Raw genomic sequence first — 14,854 nt, 5'->3', positions numbered from 1 at the left:
GATCGTCCTTTGGCCTGTGTTTCACTTTGTTTAATCCACTTTATGAAATCTTATAAGAGGTCCTCCCTACTTCTCACAGCGTGTATCTGTGTCATTAGGTGGAAAGATCAAACTTCTTATGGACACTGCATGGAATAAATAGCACCACATAAATTTTCCCGCATAAATTTGTTTCTAAGCACAAGGAGTGAAGCAGGCAGAAGCAATAAAAGCACTAAAAGAGGGAGTATGAAGCAAATTCATTATTAAAAAATTACTTACTGTGTAATAGCTGGAAAAATGTGTACTTTTTTGCATGCTTTCATTTTGCATAGGGAAGAAAGTCATGTTATGAGACATCATAAGTTAAAATTGTTCAGAGCTCAGGAGCTTGTGCTCACTCACTTCCTTTTATCACTAACAGTTGCATTTCCTTTGAGCCCCCTATTGGCATCATGGAGCAGCTTCCGTATGAAGGCAAGTCTCTGTGACTTGTGCTCTCCTTGCACATGAAAAAGCCCATCTTTGCCTTCTCAGTATTAGCATGGCAGCAGGTGCATTTTTGGGGTAGCTTTTTAAATATGGAAGTATTTTTTGAATTTATTTACTATTTCTTAACACTTCTGGGTGTTTTGATATTCTTTGTTCACTCTCAGAAGAATTCAAAGCATGGATTTTTCTTTTAAGCTTACATTAACTACTACATTAAAAGGCAGATACATCAATTTTTAGCTAGGATTTATGACTGTGTCTAACTGCTTTAATTCTGTCTCACTACAGGTACCTCAGAACTGAGTTACCAGTATAGTGACCATACAGGATGAAAAGAAAAGAAGTGCCCATTTTTCAGATGCCGAAGTTTGTTCTGTGAAACAGTATTTTGCTGTGAAAAATGAAAGAATCTTTCTAGACACTGTTAAAGGTAGCTGATGGAGTTAGAAAAATGCTTCGTTTGAGGCAAGTTTGCTTGTCTGCACTGAGACATTACCAAGCCCGAACTCTGAGCAACGATCTGCTTCTGAGCCAGATAAATAACTGTACCCATGAAGATGAAGTGTTCAGCCTTGTTGGCAAGAACGAGGCCAGGCTTTCTGAAAAGCATGTGGGAATTGCATTGAATGTGTTATGGCAGTTGCAGAAGAAGAAACCACTTCTCTTACGGACTTCTGACTATGTAAGAAATCACTCCCAGTTTCTAACTCTTTGCTTTTTAGCAGAAAACAAAGTAGAACACATGGATAATGAGGCAATAGTGGACGCTCTGTATAGTATACTGAGGTAAGCAGTATTATGTTGATATCCACATCTATACATTGTGCATCTGGTAATAAGAAGAGGGTGTTTTTGGAGTAACAGCTCAGCTGTAAGGAAATCTAACTTCCTGTGCCAGATCTGAGTTTTGTACTCCTGATAAATAGAATTATGATTATGAATGCATAAATGTTTATGATGTGTTTTTGGGTACATTTGTTTGATTGGAAGGAGCAATAGAAATGTAAAGCATGATAAATAATGGGAAGACATTTTTCTCTTTGATGTATTTCTTTTACTCTCTTAAGCAATCTTTCAAACTGCTGTGACATTTTTGACTTTTCTGAAGGCTCAGTGTGGAAAGCCATGATTCCTTGGCAGGAGCGCTCGTTACAGAGGCGTGGAAAAGATTGGAAAGGCAAGTACTGAACTAGTATGCTTTGTGAAAAGTGTAAGTTGTAGCTGTGGTTTGCTTCACACAGGGCTACCCTGGCTTCTAAAAGAGTATTGACTTCTGGATTGCGTAGGGTTTCGTACACACAATACGCTTCCTTATAAAATACCTGAGCATTTTGTCTGAGTTCAGGATATCACCGTGTCACAGGAAATGTGTAAATATTTTGTTCCCATTTTGTAATTTGAATGTTACTTACAATTTATACAGTTGTTGAATTAGATTTTTGCCTTCAGTTATTTACCTTTTATTTCTAGTGAATATTCTGTCTTTGTTTGATGTCTTCACAGCCTTAGTTTACCAGCTTTGTCTAAATTTGCACTGTGTTTACACAAGCAGCGCAGACATTTTAGTCCCCTAACTGGCAAAATAGCACATCTTGTGGACACGAAACTGGATTACGTACAGGATATAAGGTAAGTGTCAAAGAGAAACTGAGTAGTGTGGGAAACAATGTGTCACAATTACTGTTTTGGGTGAGGGTTTTTTTGGGTTTTTTTTTTTTGGTTAAACATTTTCAGTTTTTTTCAACTGAAGGTTAATTCAGTTTGGGGTTTGTGGAAAAGATGTGATTTGTGCATTGGTTTTCACTAGAAAGTCTACTCAGGTTAAAACAATATCCCAATTATTTTTTGAAGAATTTATTTGTGACCAATCTAAGTGCCTAACTAAAACTAATGTTTCACTTGAAGTGGAATAAAAGATATTCCTTCAATCTGATTCTAAATTTCTTCTGAACTTTTCTGAGAATATACAGGTCATTTCACCAGATGTCTGTTTTCCTTGAGGTTAGTAGTTTCTCTGTTATGACATGATGAATAGTGATGAGGAATCTTAAAACAAATCTATTTTTATTTATCTTCAGAGCATTTTTTATCAAGGTGAATCAATCAGTTCTTTTGGTAATGTGTCTGTTACATTATCCTGATGCTAAAATTGAGTTGAATTGTAGAATCACAAAGGTTGGAAAAGACCTCTAAGACCATCCAGTCCAACCATCCACCTACCACCAATATTTCCCCACTAGAACCATGTCTCTTAGTACAAAAGAAGAACCGTAGGCAAAAAGAAGTCCAAGCTTATTTTTCTTGCCTCTCTTCTCCCTGGGCCGTTACAGCAAATGCTGCTCTTTTTTCCCCCTGCCTTTTCCAGCACCATCAGTCTCCATTTATTTATTTATTTTTGGACACACAGAGCCAGCTTATGAAATTAATTGAATGAGTGAGACCGCATTTCTTTACAGAACTGACTCTTGTTTGTCTGAAGTTATCCTGTTAGGAAGGGATTTTTTTCTTTAGGATTGATGGTGACTCTTCTCCCTGTTCTGTCTTCTGGCAATTGTTTGGATTTCTTTAATTTTTCACCGAAGATTAAAGATCTTTTTGCAAATTTAAATGAGACATCACAGGAGTTTGCCTTAGTCAAGCGGTTTTACACAAACAACTTTGTAAGAGTTGAAAAATCCCAATCGTTTCAGTAATTCTCTAAAAGCACAATTTTTAAGTTATTTGAACAAATGCTTTTTGCTGAGCTATTTTTTGTAGATTAGATTCTGAACTCCTCGTGGCGCCGAAGCCAGCAACATCCTAACTAACATTCCTTTATTTGGCTAGTTTATTTGAGAAGTCTAAAATGTGTTGCTTAACTGTGTTCAATGTATAAGCTTAAAGTCTTTTGAATTTTTTAGGATCTTGTCAGTTTTGATGATCAGTGTATCTGGTGTCATCTCACGGAGTTTTCAGGACCGATTACTACAGAAGGTGGAACAACTACTGGGAGAAGAAGTCCATTTCAACTATGCCAAAAGAATTGTACAGTTTCTTCAACTGAGTAAACTGGCATATCCTTCTTTGCTAGAAAAATGCAACAAGGTTTTCTTAAAAAGCACCTCTCATCTTGATTTAGACAATATTAGTCTTATTTTTGGACTGTATGAGCAGCTGGGTTTTGACAGTGCGGAGTTCCGCCTCATTGCTAAACAGCTGCTGTCTGAATCAATAGATGATTACCATGATCCTGAATCTTTTGCAAAATTATTTTTTGTTCTTGGGCCTATGGCTGGGTCCGAGGTAAGAGAAAGGTAAGATTCTTAACAGGCGTTATTTTTACATAGTCTTTCATGGAAATTGAAAATCTGTTGGTGTTTTGGGGAATTTCTGAGCATATCTATGACATCTGATGATTAGGTTTTCTATTCCTAACTTTATAGCAATGAACTGTTTCATTACAGAAAGCAATTTGTTTTGAAACAGTTGTGTAGGAAGTTGTATCTAGTAACTAAGGTGCATGGGAATACTGTTACTCAAGACCATCTTGTTACTCTGTCTCCTATTATTTCCTTGCACTGTGGGTAGTGGTAACAAACTTTTTGCCTTTTTCCTGAGAAATATATGCAATAGTGTGTATTACATTTTTTCCTTTTAAGATCTGCAGTAGCTGAAACTACAAGATTGGAGTCTTGTCCTATCCCAGTGTGGTGTACAAAATCACAGAATTGTAGAGGTTGGAAGGGATCCCTAAGGTCATTGAGCCCAAACCCCAGATCACTGAGTCCAGCCCCTAAGCCCACCATATCCAGTATGAAAGGGTGGCAGCAGGGACTCCTCCAGCATTAATGTAGCGATTGGAGCCCTGTATTACATTGCAGATCTTGGTCTGCCTGCATTTTTGTGCCACAAAATCCTGGTATTGTTCATGGCTCTCTTGAAGTCTTAGGCAGAATTTATTGTATTAGTTATGATTAGCAATGTTTTCAGACTTTACTTCAGTAGCATTTCCTTCTCTTCAAATCTCTGGGTATTCTTTACCATAGCTTACACAATAAATTATTTTCCTTACAATAAGTTTAGCCAGTTTAACTGGCCAAAACCTTTTCCTAGATCTTTTTATCGTTTTCATGAAAGTGAAAATGAGGCAGCACAAGTTATTAGCCTTATTTGCTATTTAATTCATATTTGATTTTGCGATTTGTCGCTTGCTGGTTGGCGGTGAATTTTTATTTTTGACTACTTTCAGAAGTGTTGGACTCAGTATCCTGATTTAATACATTTGCATCTTTGTGTGTGCCATGCTGTTCAGAAGAATGGTTCACAGCATAGAACTGTCTAGTTGGGGAGAATCTGTTTTCCTGTATTTCCTGATGTAGTCTGTTGTTCTTTCCCTCTTTCAGACAAAGAATATTGTTATAATCTTTGCTGTGACTTTTCAGCAGGTTTTCTTTGGGAAATAAATTCTTTCTTCTCATTAGGTTGCTAACAACTGCAGCACTCATTGCAGAAGGATTTAGCAGTCATCAAGCATTAGTGATACTGAAGACAATGCTGAAAATGAAATGTAGACATTCTCACCTGCTTGAAAAGTAATTTTTTAAAGACTACAAAGTAATTGTGTTCTATAGTTATAGATGAACGTATTAAGAAAAAATATGTGGTATCCTTTGGGAGTGGAGACTGTGTCAGATACAAACACGTGCAGTCTGTGCATGTTACCTGTTACAGACTTTAGAATATCACAGGTTGACCCTGAAGTGATTGAGTAATTCAGGAATTTCACAGAAGGGCATTTCATTTCTAGCAAATTAGTGGAATATAGCTTTTAGCTTTTTTACTATTATGTGATCTCTTTTGTGTGAACTTAGCCTGTGAGAATCACTGTAAACTGCTGAGACAAATGAGAATATAGTAAGTTGCAGAGAGTGAACCCTGTCTAGCTGTCCTGTTACTAATGTGAGTTGTTTCTTCAAAAGTTATTGTGCCCTAACTTGAACTACTAAGTCTTTAAGAACTTAAGCCAGATACTCTGCAATTGTAAACTGAACAACAAAACTGAGGTGGAGAAGAGTGCAGATGTATATAATCGTCTGTTTAGTTACTGTGCAACATGGGGAACCCCTTCTTCATTTGAGGTGTTGTGTTCTGCAGTATCTTTTGCATTAGCATAATACCATGTCATCTTTTTCTGTTTGTATTCAGAATGGTTTCTGTTCTGCACAGACACTTGGATGGCTATCACGTATTGCAGTTGGTAAAGTTAACACAGTGCTTGGTGTTGTTGCATTGCCATGATCAGGAGTTGTTTGCCAAGCTGAAAATGTTGTTATTTGGGTAAGTGTTTGTTTTTGAGAATTCGGTTTCTTATTTAATTGAAGTATTACACAGTAGTCTAGTTAATATGTTAAATGACAAGCTAAAATGTTTTCCTCAAATATGATAAAGTAACAAGCTATTACAATGATTTAATTTGATTAAATACATAAATCAAAGGATATGAAATGGGTTTTATCTTGGCTGTAGATCTAGTAGTATCTACTAATAAAAGTGTTACCTTTTAAAACACTATTTTTCCCCCTCCATTGGCTACTGCAACACAGAGACATTGAATAGGAAATTTTGGCTGATATGATGTAGGAAGGGCATGTATTAATCTCTTTTTTTGATACTTGAAGATACTTGAAGCAGTCAATGAAAAGTAACTAAGGATGTCATGGTTGGAACAAGTGAAAGTACAAAGCAGAAATACTATTCTACAGAACAAAAACTTTCTAGTTAGTTCTCATTGTTGTGAAGAGATCTGCCACCACTGCTTTCACTTTTTGTGGAAATTATCCTTGACCTAGGAACCTACAAACTCAGTTAACAAAGAGCAGAACTTCCTTAGTAAGTGCTTCTGTGCTCTCAGTAACACTTCAAGCCTCACCAGCTAAGATGCTCACTGTCATCTTCCTCTTTTCGATTTGAATGTTAAAAGGAAGAAATTAATGTTGAAATGAAAAAAAACCACTTAAATAGTCACTGTCTGTGTGAATTTTGTGCCCCTGATTTTGTGTTTCTTTCATTCTTGAAACAATGTACTACTATTGCCTTTTCAAATAGAACTTAGATGCAACCCTGCCTGTGGCAGGGGCTTTGGAACTCGATGATCCTTGAGGTCCCTTCCCGCCCAGGCCATTCTATGGTTTTACGAGTTCATTTGCTGTCTGAAAAAAAAAAAAAAAAAAAAAAAAAAAAAAAAAAAAAAAAAAAAAGCAAATGTTTGCACTCTGTTGATATCAATGGTCTATTTTTCTTTTTGTCTCTTTTCAGTTTTCTAAAATCTAGTGTCATACCTGCTGATACTGCTGCAATAATTCGCACACTGGCCATGCTTCCATCCTCTCAAGTGGAGGAAATCATTATAAACAAAGCAACAGCAGTTCTACCTCAGTGCAGACTCCAGAACCTCAGTTGCATTGCTACAGCTCTTGTCAAATGGAATCATTATGACAAGTTGCAGTGGCAAAACACTTCTGAGCTACATGCAAAGCTTCTGCAAAAACTGAATGACTGTGGATTTCAGAGACTTCAGGAAGCCAGGAACTTAAATCTCCTGTTGGAAGAAATTACATATGTGAATGGAGAGTGGTTGCAGGAGGTCGTCAGTGAGGAGGCTGTGGCTGCATGTCGACGTTTGATAGATCAAGTAACATGGGCAAATGTGTTACAGTTGTCTGTTTTTCTCATAAAAACAAACCATCGCTGTCCTTCGTTACTTGACAGAATAGCATCTGTGACTGTTCAAAATATAAACAAGGTATTATAGTTTTTCTTTTGATCTACTGTATAAGTTCTTCATTTAGAAAAGGACAGGTTAGTAGCAAATAGGATAGAATTCAAGCCTGGAAATCTAGACTTTTATGATTTTACCTAATTGTTTGTTTCTCTTGAATTTTGATTAAACATACAACTTTTTTTTAAGTGAGTTTACACAATTCATCTTTTCGGTTCACTTGCAGCAGTTTTACATACAGCAGTTTTTTATTGGTGGAATGAAATTGCAATTACGCAGATTTGGGCTTGGCCACTGCTTTGGGAGTAGATGTTTAAATTACTGTAGCTGTCTCATCCTTTTCCATGATGCACACAGCTTGTAATGGCTCTTCCGTTGGACCAGAGGTCATTCTAGCTCGGAATCCAGGCTTTGACAAACGTGAGAATATTTGGTTTTGTAGCAAAGACAAATGAAGGTTTTGAGATCATCTCCCTGGAACAACCATTCACAGATGCTGAGATTTTCCAGGATAAAGATAATTTTCTTTAATAGCTGATTTTGGATCTGTCACATGCTTTTTTTTTTCTGGCATTTTTAGGGATTTTGAATCTCCTAATTTTTCAAGCTTTCAAAAAACAGTGCACTGTTAGTGTTTTTATTTATTTATTTATTTGTTTTATAATGTAAGAATGATTGTTTAAACACATTTCCTTTCATTCCTTAAAACTGTTTCCTGAAATTTTCACTACATGTCAATTTATATTAAGAACTGTGTTCAGCATCTCCATGGATATGTGCTAAAAACGGTTTGGTGTGGCTCTGCACAGAAAGGTACATTCCTAGAACTTTTTCTTGTTCTGCATCCTTCTTGAGTTGGCGGACTTGAATAGCGCAGTGCTAGGAGCACTGAGCACTTCTCCTGGGCATTGATTAATGTTTTTCAGAGAAAAATTCACAGTGCCTCAAAGATTTTTTTCACTCTAACTCTTTCAGCACTTGTCTTTCTCTTTGTCCACTGAAAGCTGTTTAATTTCCACATGTTACTTTGCACTTTCTTCTCTTTACTTTTCCTTTCTTACGTTCCTGTTCAGTCAGCATTAGGTCAACTGTAATCCTTTGTGTTCGGGTTTTCATTTGATCATATTAAACGTTCCTTTTACCTCTTTACAGTATAGTCACATCGCATGGCAAATATGTTTTTTGTTAACCGTTCTTGTGTGGATCTCCTCGATAATCCGTGTTTTGGGTCACAGTCACTGTTTCTCAATGTGTTGCCCTCCTTCTCCTCCCTCCCTCCCCCAAATTAGGAACTGATGTAAAAGACATTCTGTTTTGTCTTGCGACAGTGTAGTTTACAAAACAAACAAAAAGAAACCATTGGATGGGAAACCTTTTAAAAATCTTAAAGTCTAAGCACAGAGTAACACTTGGATCATCTTCATCTAATAGCTTTTGATTTTTAGCCATAGTTGCAATTTTAATGACTTGTGCATTTTATTATTTTTATGTTTTTGTCTACCCGAAAAAGTACTTCATCATTAGGTTTCCATATTCTAAATAATTTATAAAATCCTTTTTACTACAAAACAATTTTAGAATACTTTTCAACAGCTCAACTTAGGATCTGTTTTTTCCCCAGATCCACCCACTGGAAATGTATTTCATTCTCTATCTTTTCTCTGTTCTGAACTATGATCCTCCTGCCAATGAAGAGTTCTTTCAGAGTTGTATCCAACATCTGACTTCTAACATGAGTAAGTATATTAGAGGAACATGGGCTGAGTGCTGCTGAAACATTTTGTTTGTACTGGACAAAACTGTGTGTGTGATGGCATTTTTTAAGCCAAGTGAAAAAAACGTGTCTGTGTGCTCTGTGACATTAAAAGTATATTTCTGTGGGGTTTTCTGGCTTCATTTCACTCTTTACAAAGTGCTGTTTGTACAGGACCAGCAAACTATCTTGAGCATAGTATAACGAAGCTGAAAGGTCTGATTAATGTTCTGTGATGTTGTTGAAAATAATTGCTTTGGCATTCCCCAGAGAATCATTACTTGGGAGCAGGACATATTCTAGAGCTCACCAAAAATGCCTAAGTTGTAGGGAAAAATGTGTAGATCTAATTGTGGAGTTAGCTTTTTTTTTTTTTTTTTTTTTTTTTTTAATGTTAAGATAGACTTGGGAAGCAGAAAAGCATTACAAAAGTCCTTTCAATGCCCGTTAGTGTTAATATGGATTTCTGTTTCATTTCTAAAGGTTGTTTTGAAACTCATCACTTGGTGCTGCTGGGTTACATTTTGGCAGTGGCTGGGTATTTTCCTCCAGCTCTCATAAAGACAGTATTTGATGTTTCTTTCCTAAGCAGATTGGATGCTCAACTTGAAGGTAAATATCTAGCTCTGATGAATTATGTGACATTCGGTATAAAATGGAATTGTGGTCGTATGTAACTTGAGAAGTAGGCTGTACATCATTTGGTCTTCTGGAAAGACTGCTCTGTATGATCTAATTAGTATTTGAATGCTAAAAGGGAAGGAATAAACAAAATCTATGTGTTAGAAGTGCTAGCATATATTACAGATGATGTTGCCAGATAAGACAAGTTCACTCTAAAAAAAATTACAGTCAATTTATTGCACTTGGTATATTTAATTTTAATGGAAATAAAATTACCTGAATATAGTATTATTATAAGAAATTGTTGCAGTCCAAAGCTCAAGAAATAATGTGGAATTCTGGTCTGCAAAAAATGTGCGCCACCGGACTCTACTTCCAAAATAAGAGATCGAATGCTTGTTTGACTGTTCCTTGTCCTTTTTTGCTACTGATGTGCCGTTGCCATTTTGCCATCAAAAGATAAATGCTGAGAATTTAAATCACTGCTTTCTTTTGTCATGCTATTGCTCTTAATATTGAGCAATTTTTTTTTTTTTTCTGTAGGGGATTCAGTGAAGCCTTCTAAAATTGTGTAGCATGAATTTTATAAGTGCCATAGTATAAGGCTACTGTATTTTTAGTAAATGATTCAGAAGTATCCATCTACTTCATTATAATGGGTTTTTCACTTTACAGTTCACACTTTTTTCTATGTTGTTTAATTTAGTCCTGTCTGATACCTTGAGGCAGAGGGTCCGATCACGGCTTATGAAACTGAACAGAGCAGTCTGTCTGGAATGTCCGGAGTTTCACATCCCTTGGTTTCATGAGCACTATTTCCAGCGTGTCTTGGGTAAAGGTAAATCGTTGAGGAGAGCTGCCCTTGTTATTGTAATAGTCTGTTTTCAGCAGTCTGCTAGGCACTTGTTCTAAAACTGCTGGGCTGACACTAGCACACAATAGAAGCCCAGAAAAGCCATTATACACTGAAACGATGTTCTTCGAAAGTGTGAACACTTACTAGGTGTAAAACAGCAAGGCAGTTCTTCCCAGGAGAACCGATATACTGGAGAGGAGGTATTTATATGTAAGAAATATGATCTAAACAAAATACAGCTGGTGTATATGACATGGAGGATGGTGTAAGAATTGAGATAATCGAGATTGTCTACTGGAGGAGATGCTGTGTTTTCAGAATGGAACACTTTGATGACTTAGCCATTAGGAAGCTAAACTGCTGTCATCTTCAAAAGAGTTAAGGTTCATCAAGGATGTGAGATGGAGCGGTCAGGTGTTCAGCCTCATAGATATAGCAGCTGAGAACTTTCAGGACAGCAGTGATCTCAGGAAGTCTAGCTGATGCAAACAGAATGTCTCCTCCGTTAATTCTTATGGTATTAATTCTGCTTTGCTATCTGTCAGACTAATCTGCTTTCTAATCTGTGAGAATGAAGATTTTTAATGGAGCAAGGTATTAAGCAATCTGCAACGTGTGGAGAAATAACAACAGACTATGCCTGCAATGGATGCAAAATTATTAAATACTTATTTAACAGTCTAATCATAATTAAAAACAAAATTGAATTGATTAAACTTGCAACCAAAGTGCTTGTGGGAAAACAGGGATAGAAATTCTGGATTTGCAGTTTGTGCTTAGTAGGTACTGATCACTCTCTACCCAAAAGACGAAGATGTGACCTCTGAATTGTGATGGAATAATACCAACGATCACTGCTTTAATTCAGTAGGCTGGCTATCAAAAGTGCAATGTCACAAGGTACTGAAGTTTCAGAACTTCAGCTGTTGTATATTTTGACTTATTAATTCTTTATTTTGTCTTCGTAGGCATTAGCCAAATAAATCCACTGCGACAGCATGTTCACAGAATGCTGGCAGAGATCTTAGGAGGGAGCCATTATGCAAGAGTATCTGTTCTCACTCCATACTACTATGAAATAGGTGAGAAGTTCCACTTTCAAGGATTGTTTTGGAGACTGCTGATAGCACTGTTATCACCAAGGCTGGCAAGCCCCTGGGGGCTGTCTATTTGCAGGCCACAAGATACCACAAATAAGAAATACCTGTTTTGGCAGTTTGTGTAGAATACACTTTCTAACAGTTTTGCATAATTCAGGTACAAATGTTGGATACCTCTAATGATGGTTGTCACTTAGTTTTGTCTAGAAGCAAACACTATGCTGAACAAATTATTTTCCCTTTTTATGTCTGTTTTCATCTGTTATGTTTTCTCACAGATTTTGAATGCATTCTGGATAAAAATAAAAAGCCTCTTTCTTACATGGCTCAGAATATACTTCTGGATGATTTGAGGGGAATACACTTGAGACGTGACATCGAGGATGAAGAGAGAAAGGCATTGCCACAAGGGGCTCAGAGGTTAGTACATGGAATTCTTACACTCTTCAAGCTTTAGATGAAATTTAGACCAAATTTTTTTGTTTTTTATGTCTTAAATAGTGGATAGAACACTTGGGCTATTTATTTTTCTGTTCCTTTTTCTAGAAACTTTATTAGATTTAGCCTTTCTGTGTGTAGTGGTTTGACCCTAGCCAGCAGCTAAGCTTCCATCAACAGAATCTGGAGGGAAAAAAGAGAGGGGAAAAAGAAATATCTCTTAGGTTGAGATACAGACAGTTTGATTAGTGAAGAAGGTTTGTTTGTTTGTTAAATAAAAGAAAAATGAAGTGATGGAGATGCAACCACTTATCACCATCAGACCAAGTGCAGCCAGCTGCCAGACAATGACTAATTTGGAAAAAAAAAGCCCAGTTTATTGAGGAGCATGATGTTACACGGTATGGAATAGTGCTTTGGCCAGTTGAGGTCAGCTGTCTCAGCTGGTCCCTTCCTAACCTCTTGCCAAACCCAGCCTACATTCTGTGGGGGCAGAGTGAGACACAGAAGGTCTTGATTGCTGTGTAAGCAGCATGTAGGAACAGACAAAACACAGGTATGTTATCAACACTCTTTTGGTTACCCATCTAAAACGTAGCACCGTGTTAGATGTTACGAAGAAAATTAAATCCACCTCAACCAAATTCAGTACAATAGAGCAGATAGAGATTCTTGAAATATGTATTTTATTACACTGGAATACTCTGACCTCTTCTAACGTAACCTTTGGAAATGGTGGTTGCTACTTTTGCCATTTGAACAGAGCAGAAGAAAGAAAGAAGTGCTCTTCCTAAAGTTCAAGTATCTCCAAATAAATGTAAGAAAAACATTTTGTCTACTTTCAGGGAGTTGTTTAACTTTCTTCTGCTATGAACTGTTAGATTTATCTAGCAGAAGTCTTCCTGCAACTGTCAATGCTGAGCTAGAAATTTTACTTTATCTGAAAGTAAATAAATTTTTCTGTTGGTTTGTTTGCAGAATTGCTTTGGAATTTCTCGATTCGAAAGCTTTTAGTAAAGATTCACGCCACCTGAAAGGAGAACCTGCCTTGAAAAAACGACACCTGGAAATTCTGGGGTATCGGGTCATTCAGGTGAGTAGCCAACAATATTTTATGTCTTCTGTTGAGTTGTGTTGATAGTGCAGATTGATGGATTTTCCTTCCAACATCTTTAAAGACAGTTTTCATCTGATAGCTAAAAGCACCTACTGAGTGAGAGCAATTTTTGAATTTTGAGGAGTAATTTCTAGCAATTTGTAGACTTAGTAGAACTTAACATCTCTGACAGCAGCTGCAGAAAAACTGGAGTCGAGAAGTCTTAGTGTTACCTCAGTGCAGGCAAACTAGCAATCTGAACATAGCCTGAGTAAATGAGAAAATATGAAACAAGAGTTTCAGTTCAATTCAGCAAAGATTTTCATATGAGAAAAAATTGAATGCACACTCATTGCACACTCAGAGCCAGTTATGGCAGCTTAAAGAGGGTGGTGGAGGCTGGCTGGTTGTGGAGTGACAGTACTGTGACTGCAAAGCTAGTGACCAGTGTAAATTCCCACTCAGAAGCACAGACATATTAGGGGGCTCGTGATGAATACTGATTCTCCAGTATAGATATATCAATATTTATATCACCTACTCTGATTTTAACTGGGAGTCTTCTATAAGCTTAAGCTTTTTTTTAATTTGGGTTTTGTTTTTTGTTTGTTTGTTTTTTTATCCCAGAAAAAATAAACATCTTTTCTTGTGTTGCCCTGAGATTAAATGTTGGGCTACTGACACACCATTTCAGTTTGATACTTCAGCACTGCAAACTGTTGACCTTGGGTTTTTCTTTCTTAACGGGTTTCAAAATACCTCAGGTGAAAGATGGGGTAATGGAGTTGTCATAGCCTGTATTGTATGGGTATCTGCTTTTCATCTCTGCAACTACTACTTTGTGGAAGCAAACTGACAGAAGGGCATGTGTGATAAAATATTTTAATGTGGAGAACAGTAGATCCTTTCTGTGCTGTAAGACTGTTTGTGACTTGTGTCAGGCAACATTAGCACTAAGTTTGTGTGACTTTGTTCTACAGATTCCTCACTTTGAATGGAATTCTATGGCTCTGTCCACAAAACCTGAGCAGCTTGAGTATCTGAGAAAACGTCTGTACGAAGCTCAGTGATACCAAAGATGTAATTACAAGTAAATTTCTTTAATATACTTTGTATAATGTTAAACTTCTTGTAACCCAGGAATACATGCCAAAATTTCTCTGTGAGTTAGCTGGACTAAGTCTTGCCATAGGGTAGTGGCTGTCATGAGACTGGATCCTACATTTGTTAGGGGTTGTAAAAGGCTGGTCACAATATGCTACGAAGAAATGATTGAGATGCATAAAAGCTCCCATTTCTGGAAGCTATTATTTAAGTATATGGGTCCGTGACAGTTTTGCCATACAACTGCATTATTACCTACTGAGATTTGACCAGATATTAAACTGTCCAAAGAAAGAGTTGGAAATACTGACTACAGAAGAGGAGGTAGCAAATAGAGTGGAAACTATGTCTGTCCTCCAGCATGTGACAAAATGAGCAATAGGGATCAAACACAGTCTCTCTGTACTGTGAAACTAACAAAGTGAAATGTAGATTTACTAAGAATAGGACTGCTATTACAGCCATTCTGTTTTCATCTTCTAGAGCACAGAGAACGTGGGTGACAATGTCAGGGGAGGGTGTGGTCCAGTGAGGAACCTCCAGCTGCTTGCTTTTTCTACCCTGTGATACAGCATATACAAAAGAAGGCTTGAATCCTTTGGAATGCCTTCACAAACCTGAAAGGTAAAGTAGCTCGAGAGGTCTGGCAGTCACC

General features: G+C 37.0%; 1 protein-coding gene across 1 annotated transcript; it reads left to right on the top strand.

Annotated features, from left to right (window-relative positions):
• Window positions 1-922: 922 nt before the first annotated feature.
• FASTKD1 (FAST kinase domains 1) lies at window positions 923-14,165 on the top strand (the record flags this gene model as incomplete). Its single annotated transcript, XM_079539245.1, has 14 exons — window positions 923-1,257; window positions 1,580-1,648; window positions 1,975-2,100; window positions 3,372-3,764; window positions 4,932-5,042; window positions 5,656-5,787; window positions 6,766-7,252; window positions 8,850-8,964; window positions 9,465-9,593; window positions 10,312-10,443; window positions 11,430-11,543; window positions 11,840-11,981; window positions 12,978-13,092; window positions 14,076-14,165. The coding sequence occupies 14 exons, from the start codon at window positions 923-925 to the stop codon at window positions 14,163-14,165; spliced, it is 2,490 nt and encodes an 829-aa protein (XP_079395371.1).
• Between the last annotated feature and the right edge of the window lie 689 nt (window positions 14,166-14,854).

Source organism: Tetrao urogallus, assembly GCF_951394365.1.
Source record: "Tetrao urogallus genome assembly, chromosome: 8".
Classification (NCBI taxonomy): Eukaryota; Metazoa; Chordata; class Aves; order Galliformes; family Phasianidae; genus Tetrao; species Tetrao urogallus.
Note: the sequence above shows the minus strand (reverse complement) of the source record. Positions and strands in the feature narration are given on the sequence as shown.